Raw genomic sequence first — 10,180 nt, 5'->3', positions numbered from 1 at the left:
TGCAGAGACATCTTACATTTACCTTTACTTGATTATTTTAAGAAATAATTCGTAAGTAACCCCACTATTGAGGTCGGAAAATACTATGTAATTATGTTTAGGACCTATCATTTCATAAAAATATTTTATGGCTTTGAACTCTTCTTTCTAGTCGGGCTAAATTGGATGTGCAGTACTTCTCTACACATGACCCACATGCACATGGACCCACCAGGTGAGCGTATACGTTTTTGGGGCCGGTCGTTTAACAAGCGCACGCTCACACTGCTGGAGCCACAGAGGGAAAGGAGTCCAGATAATATAATGGAGTACATAGATATTGAAATATACATGTCCGTACTAACCCAACGGGAAAATATTGTGATGCACGTGACATACAAAAATGCATGAAATTCCTATAGCTTAAAATCATGACGTAAGTTTATGATGCAAGTAAACCCTTCTTTCATTAATAACAAAATAGGCATGTGAATCATTCATACATAATTCTTGTCATATCTTTCGTACTTAACATAGCTTAGATGACATGGTGTATGGAGGTTTATGCATCATATCAACATCATAAACGTGGTTCCACAATATGTCATAATCACATTATAACATTGCTTATAAATTTGGCATAGCACAACATAGAATAACACAGTATAACATGACATAACATAGCATAACAATCATAATTATGACACTATGATGATGACGATGATGATCATGTCTCGCATGATATCTAGGAGTTTGCTGACCTCTGGATGCCCGACTACGGACAACTAGCCTGACTATGATGGGTCGAAGGGGAGGGAGGGTGCAAACCACCTAGAGACTCACGCTCGCACGTGTGGGTTGCATGCAGGAAGTACTACACATCTAATTTTGTCACAACTAGAGGCCACCTATATGATGATGGTTTTAACGATAGGTCTCTAATCATGAACTGCAGTTTACCTTCCGTAACCCAATAGTGGGTCAGTTACTGAGTATTTCTTAAAATACTCAAACCATGCGTACTTCTATTTCAAAAGGCAAGACACTCTTGTACGGTTGACGACGACATTGCAAGTAAACATCATAGCACATGCATAATATAGTTGTATTTAAATTCTTAGACCATAGGTTAGCATAGGACGTTTTTCAATTTTAATATTTATTTGTTTTATTTAACATTCCATATCTCCTCTTAAAGATAATTTGAAACATGTAAGTCTAATATTATACGATGATGTTTTCATATTTATTAATTTTATAAAAGAGTATTATTATGACGGTAGCAACTTTAGGTTAGCAAAAATCTATAGTTGTTATATTGCAAGTATCATATTACCACATAGAGAAACTTCCAATTAAATTTTAGGACACTTTTATTTTATTTTATTTGGGTGGATTTTCGATGTTTTAATATGGATTTCTTTTTAAGTAATCCTAAATTGTTTTGGTGAATTTGATTAGATTCTCTTTTTATAATAACCTATAAATTGATTATTGAAAACATGATTATTAAAAGTGATTCCTTTCCACAAAATGGTCTTCACTACTCCTAACTTACAAAGTTATAATCCCATGGGTTTGCTTTGAGTTTTCCCAAAAGGCTTCGTACCATTAGAGTTAGTATTCCTATCCAACACACAAAGTGCGCCTCCCCTTAATCGAAGCTCGACTCCTTTGGAGTCGTAGTCATTTTTGACTGCCTTCGAGGAGGCTTGGCTCATTTTCTTTTGGAGTTCTTTGTTCGATATTTTAAGGATTTACCAATTTATTGGCACGACTAAGTTTAGGGCATGGCTCTGATACCAAGTTAGATGAACATGACTCTCCACAATGGTATGATATTGTCTACTTTGAGCATAAGCTCTCATGGCTTTGCTTTGGGTTTCTCCAAAAGGCCTCGTACCAATGGAGTTAGTATTCCTCACTTATAAACCCATGATCATTCCCTAAATTAGCTAATGTGGGACTTTCATCATCCAACACAAACACACGTTTATATGCAAAGTTCACCTACATCTCTACAATCCAAGCTACTTATATAAAAGACAAGAACATAATATGAAGAACTCAATTGAGTAGTAGCTCCCTATAAAGTAAGCCCTCTCCTCTTGTTTGATGGTGACCTTTGAGGATGCCCTTCGCTTTGGAAGCCTCCTTTCCCTTTTATGAGCTGTAATGGTGGCTTCTGAATCTGATGCTTTTCTTCCCCCCTCCCTCTCCCCCACGCCACCATTACAAAGAAAGGTATCTTTACCGCTGCCAACAACTCCATCCATTTATGTCCAACGTTGAGAATTATGCGGCTAGGTGTTTTGAAATGGAGTTGTGGTTCTTAAACTAACAGAGTTCGCTAAAAGGGAACGTTTTGGAATTCTTATTTTTTCAAAGAATATAATGTGTTTTTGTTGATTATTATTATTTTTTTTTTTTTTATTGTTCATTTGTCAACTTTGTGCTGTTCATTATTTCACCTATAAATAACTCCACACGCCTTAGTTCTTCATCATCGTCCATTATAATAATTTCATTGCTATTCTTAATTTAATGGCTGGTCAGCTCCCACGTCCATGGTTTCGTTTGGGTTCGTTGACTCGACCAACAACCGCCGCAACTACCGGTCCAGGGACGGACCAACCTCGCCCAATTCCAGCCCGGATTCGACCGCCCGTAATCCGGACCGCTTCCTTTACTGAACCGGCGGAACCCACTACCCCACAGCAATCAAAATCGCCACCGCAAACCCCGATGAAAAAGGCAGCATCGCCGCCTCAGTTGCCTCTCCCTGGCTCACTAACCCCTCCGGTGAAAAAGGCCGCATCGCCACCGGCTGCAGCGGTGACGAGACCTGCTCTTCCGTCGCCGGCGAAACATATTAGTCCGACGAAGAATGAGTTGGTTAATAAAGACAGTAGCAAACAGGCAAGTCCGGTTTCATCTCCTTTAGTTCCGAAGTCCATTCCGGCAGTTCCGACGCCATATCAGTCTCCGAAGCCGAAAGCTGCGGCGTCTCCGCCGTCACCACTGACTTTACCGCCGCCACAGTTGCAGTCAATTGATGAGCCTAAACATGAGAGTATTCCTCAAGAGGTAGTGTTAATTAAATTCACTTTTAATTTGATTGATTGCTATATTTTTAGTATTCCTTTATCATATAAATTAGTGAACTTTTAAAAGCTTTAATTAACGGTTAGTATTTGTCCACCTACTTCTTTATTCATTTTTCTTTTCTAAATTTCAAACATATTATAGAAAAATTGGATCTTTGATTTGTAAATTTTTTTTTTTTTTTTTGTACTAACCCATGAATCGAACTTTATATTTTTGAGTTACAATGTCGGGTTGTCTTTTTAATTATTTAAAAGAATTCTACTTATTTATAATACATTAATGATTAAAATTTTATAAAGCTCAAGTATCAAATATTTACGGTCATAATTGCATCATTAATATCAATTACAAATGTCGAATATTCTTAATCTTCGTAAAATAGTTGGGTTGGTCGAGTTGACTCGATAAAAAAAATGAAAAACTTTCGAACAAATTTGAATTTTCAAATTTCTAAAAATTCAATCAAACCCAAATCTTAAAAAAATTTAACTCACCCTAACATTTATGGTTTGATTTGAATAGTTGAGATTGATTGATTCATGGTCACTTCTAATAAAAAAAAGTTATACCTAACTTTTATGATTTGAGTTGAATAGTTGAGATTGATTGATTCATCGTCACTTCTAATAAAAAAAAGTTATTTAAAAAAAAAATTAAGACTACAAAACATAAAGATATTAAACTGTTCGAGGATTTCATAGGCCTCACGGGAGGCTCTATGTATGAGTTTTTTTTGGGAAGTCTAGAAGAAAACCATGAAAGCCTATACTCAAAGTAGACAATATCATACTATTGTGGAGAGTCGTGATTCCTAACATAAACAGGTATTTATCGTGTTTTACAGGTAGAACGGAAGACCGTTGTTTTCCAAAAGGCGATGGACAAGGCATCACAAGGTGAGCATGATATCACAAGCTACCATACTCACGGCGCTGAATTTGGCCAAAATGGGAAGCAAGAACCGAAAAAAAGCGATGAGGATGAAAGCAAAGACAAAGCAATTGGAGCTAAAAAAGCATTATTAGAGTCATCCAATGATAAAGACACAAACACAAACACGAGAGTTCTAACAATGGCAGGAAAAAACAATGGAGCTTCCATGGAAATATTCCTCTCAGACAAAAACAAAAACAAAAACGAAGACACGACCAACAACAATCTTAAAGACAACAAAAGTACAAAGAAAACATTGAGGACTCGCAATGGAGTGCCTATGAAAGCCTTTTTTAACAGCAATGTTCAAGGGATAAACAATTCCATTCTGATGGACTCCAAATTCACCCACCATGACCCTGGGATTCACCTTCTGTTTTCCCCCATGCCGCCGCCGCCATCTGCCGATGGTGAAGATGACAAGGGACACCAATGAAGCTGTTTGCTTTCCTCTGATTTGTGCCTTCCAATTAATCATGTGTTTTTTTTTTTCCTTCTAATTTTATCTTTCTGTTGTTGCTTTGAGAGAATAACATATGGGAGTTAACTGAGTGTATTATAAATAAGCCTAGTGACTGAGATTTATGGTATCTTAACGCTTAATTTAGTTCTTATAATAAAATGGGCTGATAGGTATCTATTCACTCTATTGGTATATTGATTGGGACATTTAATTTTTTTGTCATGATTTGGATGGTTCCTAGATGTAGTAGGAAGAAAGGAATAAGAAAGAACATAAGAACCAAACAAAAATAGTAATGAAAATGATTTTGTTAAGAAATGTTAGCCATGGATCCATTAATTATGTTTCTCGCCATCTACTTATGACCTAGTCCAAATCAAGGTATGAGAATTTTGGGTTTGAGAACGTTTAAAATGTTGTAACGGAAGCGGAAGTAAGATCGATCCAATTCATACACCCAGAAACATAAATTAAACAAAGAGAGACAAAGATTTACGTGTTTTAGAGAAAAGAAATTCTCTTACATCCACGAGTAACAACTAATTTTAATAATCAAAGTGTTTACAAAGGGTATATCTCACACTTCCTCAATACAAAGTCTCTCAATTAACAAAGTTCTTTTCAAATATCACTCAACAAATACAAAAAATGACATTGGAACTCAATATTTCAATCATCATAGACAACTCTTTACATCAACATAGAAGCACTAATGGCATACCATGAATCAAGATGGAAGAAGGGGGTTTGAACTAAATAAATAAGAGTTATGAACCAAAAGTTTAATACATACCTAAAAGATGCATGAACCTAATTTTCATGACAGCTTACACCATAAAATTTTTGACGTGAAAAAATTTTAAGAACTAAGTTTTGATGCAAGACTTGTGTATAAAAATAATCAATTGAAATGAGATTAAAATGATGTCAATATATGATTATTCCACAATCCCTAAAACATTGAAATTTTTCGAGCATGCATGAAAGTTGTCATAAAACAAACATATAATGATATAGAGAATATCTTTAGATGGAAGCATTGAAACCTTTAAAATATGGGTAAAGAATGTCAATGGTAGCTAAAATAAGTAATATAAAAAAGTAAATAGTTTAATTGGGACAAAAATAGATAACACTTATAACGGCTTAAAACATGTCTATAACACATGTCTGTCCATTCAGAACTTCCTTGTTAGTCTCCACTACATTCATAAACATCTCACACATATCAAATATATAAGACATGCAGAATTACGGAACACGTGTCATCATATAGAACACAAATTTCTAATCATGCCGATAGTAAGACCATTTACTTGCTTGAGTTCGTTCCTAAAGTTAAATGCTTGAGTTCGTCCTTCGAAGATTATTCCAAGTGTCATCCACGTATTTCCTATTAGAACATTCACTTAATTTCCTTAATAATTCTAGTTTCCTAATATAACTTAACTTGAATTGAGAAATTGAGCATTATATTGACCTTAATTGCCTTAGATAAAGTCGAATTCATTTCCGAGAGGGTAAAAAATGTAGAAATTAGTATAAAATTCTTTAAACCGAGCTGAATAACCGATTTATGAGCTGAGGAGCCGCGTTGAGTCGACTGAACCGAAGGAGTCGATGGCTGTTGTAACGGCCGAGGCCCACCACTAATAGATATTGTTCTCTTTGAACTTTTCCTTACGGGCTTCCCCTCAAGGCTTTAAAACGTGTCTGCTAGGTAAAGGTTTACACACATTTATAAAGGGTGTTTGGTTCTCCTCCCCATGCGATATGACAGCTGTAGGTATGACACGTGACAAGGAAAGAAGCTAACGTGGACTGAGTGTCGTCTACGTGTTTGGGTTGTGTACCATTGTCGGGCCATGAATCTGTTGGGTTGCCTGAAAAGGTTGGGTTGTGGGGTGTGATGCTATTGGGTTACTCGAATCTGGCCCAATTCTGTCTTCTTCTCCACCCGACTCGTGTTACAGTGAATTCTAAGCTTTGATGGGCTCACTCGCTGACCAAGATATGCTTGCTTTTTCCTTTGTGTTTAACGTTGCCGATGAGGTAGAAATGCCTGAATTCTAATGTGTTTCTCTTCTTCCTCCCTTTCGGTTTTCGTCTCCGTTTTATTTCGTTTCTCTATACTTTTCTTTCTTTTCTGCAGGTTTACCATGGTGGGACGCTTGAAGGGCATTATGTAGGCGTGGGAGGAGTAGTTTTGCTGTGAGATCCACGATGCTTACCAAAAATCTCAAAAGCTACAATTGATTGAGCATTGGACAANTCATGTGTTTTTTTTTTTCCTTCTAATTTTATCTTTCTGTTGTTGCTTTGAGAGAATAACATATGGGAGTTAACTGAGTGTATTATAAATAAGCCTAGTGACTGAGATTTATGGTATCTTAACGCTTAATTTAGTTCTTATAATAAAATGGGCTGATAGGTATCTATTCACTCTATTGGTATATTGATTGGGACATTTAATTTTTTTGTCATGATTTGGATGGTTCCTAGATGTAGTAGGAAGAAAGGAATAAGAAAGAACATAAGAACCAAACAAAAATAGTAATGAAAATGATTTTGTTAAGAAATGTTAGCCATGGATCCATTAATTATGTTTCTCGCCATCTACTTATGACCTAGTCCAAATCAAGGTATGAGAATTTTGGGTTTGAGAACGTTTAAAATGTTGTAACGGAAGCGGAAGTAAGATCGATCCAATTCATACACCCAGAAACATAAATTAAACAAAGAGAGACAAAGATTTACGTGTTTTAGAGAAAAGAAATTCTCTTACATCCACGAGTAACAACTAATTTTAATAATCAAAGTGTTTACAAAGGGTATATCTCACACTTCCTCAATACAAAGTCTCTCAATTAACAAAGTTCTTTTCAAATATCACTCAACAAATACAAAAAATGACATTGGAACTCAATATTTCAATCATCATAGACAACTCTTTACATCAACATAGAAGCACTAATGGCATACCATGAATCAAGATGGAAGAAGGGGGTTTGAACTAAATAAATAAGAGTTATGAACCAAAAGTTTAATACATACCTAAAAGATGCATGAACCTAATTTTCATGACAGCTTACACCATAAAATTTTTGACGTGAAAAAATTTTAAGAACTAAGTTTTGATGCAAGACTTGTGTATAAAAATAATCAATTGAAATGAGATTAAAATGATGTCAATATATGATTATTCCACAATCCCTAAAACATTGAAATTTTTCGAGCATGCATGAAAGTTGTCATAAAACAAACATATAATGATATAGAGAATATCTTTAGATGGAAGCATTGAAACCTTTAAAATATGGGTAAAGAATGTCAATGGTAGCTAAAATAAGTAATATAAAAAAGTAAATAGTTTAATTGGGACAAAAATAGATAACACTTATAACGGCTTAAAACATGTCTATAACACATGTCTGTCCATTCAGAACTTCCTTGTTAGTCTCCACTACATTCATAAACATCTCACACATATCAAATATATAAGACATGCAGAATTACGGAACACGTGTCATCATATAGAACACAAATTTCTAATCATGCCGATAGTAAGACCATTTACTTGCTTGAGTTCGTTCCTAAAGTTAAATGCTTGAGTTCGTCCTTCGAAGATTATTCCAAGTGTCATCCACGTATTTCCTATTAGAACATTCACTTAATTTCCTTAATAATTCTAGTTTCCTAATATAACTTAACTTGAATTGAGAAATTGAGCATTATATTGACCTTAATTGCCTTAGATAAAGTCGAATTCATTTCCGAGAGGGTAAAAAATGTAGAAATTAGTATAAAATTCTTTAAACCGAGCTGAATAACCGATTTATGAGCTGAGGAGCCGCGTTGAGTCGACTGAACCGAAGGAGTCGATGGCTGTTGTAACGGCCGAGGCCCACCACTAATAGATATTGTTCTCTTTGAACTTTTCCTTACGGGCTTCCCCTCAAGGCTTTAAAACGTGTCTGCTAGGTAAAGGTTTACACACATTTATAAAGGGTGTTTGGTTCTCCTCCCCATGCGATATGACAGCTGTAGGTATGACACGTGACAAGGAAAGAAGCTAACGTGGACTGAGTGTCGTCTACGTGTTTGGGTTGTGTACCATTGTCGGGCCATGAATCTGTTGGGTTGCCTGAAAAGGTTGGGTTGTGGGGTGTGATGCTATTGGGTTACTCGAATCTGGCCCAATTCTGTCTTCTTCTCCACCCGACTCGTGTTACAGTGAATTCTAAGCTTTGATGGGCTCACTCGCTGACCAAGATATGCTTGCTTTTTCCTTTGTGTTTAACGTTGCCGATGAGGTAGAAATGCCTGAATTCTAATGTGTTTCTCTTCTTCCTCCCTTTCGGTTTTCGTCTCCGTTTTATTTCGTTTCTCTATACTTTTCTTTCTTTTCTGCAGGTTTACCATGGTGGGACGCTTGAAGGGCATTATGTAGGCGTGGGAGGAGTAGTTTTGCTGTGAGATCCACGATGCTTACCAAAAATCTCAAAAGCTACAATTGATTGAGCATTGGACAATTGATGATTGAAGGACATTTCGTTCTATTTGATGACATCTACCACTTAAAAGTGTGCATAGATATGAAAATATTATTACTAAACGAAAGAATACAGATTTAAGAATGACAAAAAGAATTGGGATGGAATGTTCAATATTCATTGATATTCACGACCTTTAAATAGGATACAAGATACTAAATAATATCTATCAAGAAAATATAAACTAACTAAATCGTGATAATAAAATAAAATATACTACTATTCAAATTCAACTGATTACCATATTTAAGATATATTTCCTAACTAATATATTCGGGAAGATTACGAATATCATATATTCCATAACTAATTCAAACTAAAATAAGTTGCACTAAATTGTGACAGCCTCCCTTAGTGCAAGCTTATTTCTCAATAACTCCGAGAGCTTCTACGAAAAACTTTAAACTTCACTTTGGCAAGTGCCTTAGTAAATATGTCTGCAACTTGCTCATTAGTATGTATTTCCTGCAATTCAACATCCTGCGTTAACACGTTCTCTCGAACAAAATAATCTACGAAGAATTTCTTCCAGTTAGGCTTGCGTATGGACTTCTTAGGCACGCCACCACCTGAATAAGACACTGACACATCATGTTCAATGATTTCCTTCTTAATAAGTTCCACATCGCAGCGATTCAATTCTAATGAGAAAGAGTAATAATTCATCTCAACTTGTGCAGACTCAGCATACTCCATACACCGGTGAATTACATCACTGGTAGACTGCAAAAGCTCTTGATCTGCAGAAGCTTTATATCCTTGGTCAAGGTCCAAGTCATCCTTACTATGATCATCAAGGGCATGCTTGAGCTTTTGAGCAAGGGACTCATCTTCTTCAGCTACCCAACCATCATGCTCATCACAAGCACTGTCACCGTTGTCACTAGATGCATAGTCCTGACTTAAGAGGGTATCAAATCGATCATCCAAAAGCTGTCGAGTTCGTGGCTTATCAACATCATCCTCCACATGGTCAACATCTGCATCCTCAAAAATGTCATCGCCAAAAGATTTGTTATTAATAATATTCTGGCTTCCTGTCGCCTTCTCAGAATCCTTAGCCACACTAAACTTATTATCCATTGAACCATCCTCCCTTTCTTCACATAAATTTACCTGAACTACGAAATCCTCCTCCAAGTCC

At 36.0% G+C, this 10,180-nt stretch overlaps 1 protein-coding gene across 1 annotated transcript; it reads left to right on the top strand.

The window, feature by feature from the left end:
* Positions 1-2,304: 2,304 nt before the first annotated feature.
* LOC111806542 (pollen-specific leucine-rich repeat extensin-like protein 1) lies at positions 2,305-4,669 on the top strand. Its single transcript, XM_023691904.1, has 2 exons — positions 2,305-3,066; positions 3,932-4,669. The coding sequence occupies exons 1-2, from the start codon at positions 2,524-2,526 to the stop codon at positions 4,454-4,456; spliced, it is 1,068 nt and encodes a 355-aa protein (XP_023547672.1). The 5' UTR covers positions 2,305-2,523; the 3' UTR covers positions 4,457-4,669.
* The last annotated feature ends 5,511 nt before the right edge of the window (positions 4,670-10,180 follow it).

Source organism: Cucurbita pepo, chromosome LG12, assembly GCF_002806865.2.
Source record: "Cucurbita pepo subsp. pepo cultivar mu-cu-16 chromosome LG12, ASM280686v2, whole genome shotgun sequence".
Taxonomy (NCBI): domain Eukaryota; kingdom Viridiplantae; phylum Streptophyta; class Magnoliopsida; order Cucurbitales; family Cucurbitaceae; genus Cucurbita; species Cucurbita pepo.
The sequence above is the reverse complement of the archived record's forward strand: the minus strand, read 5'-3'. Positions and strand labels throughout refer to the sequence as shown.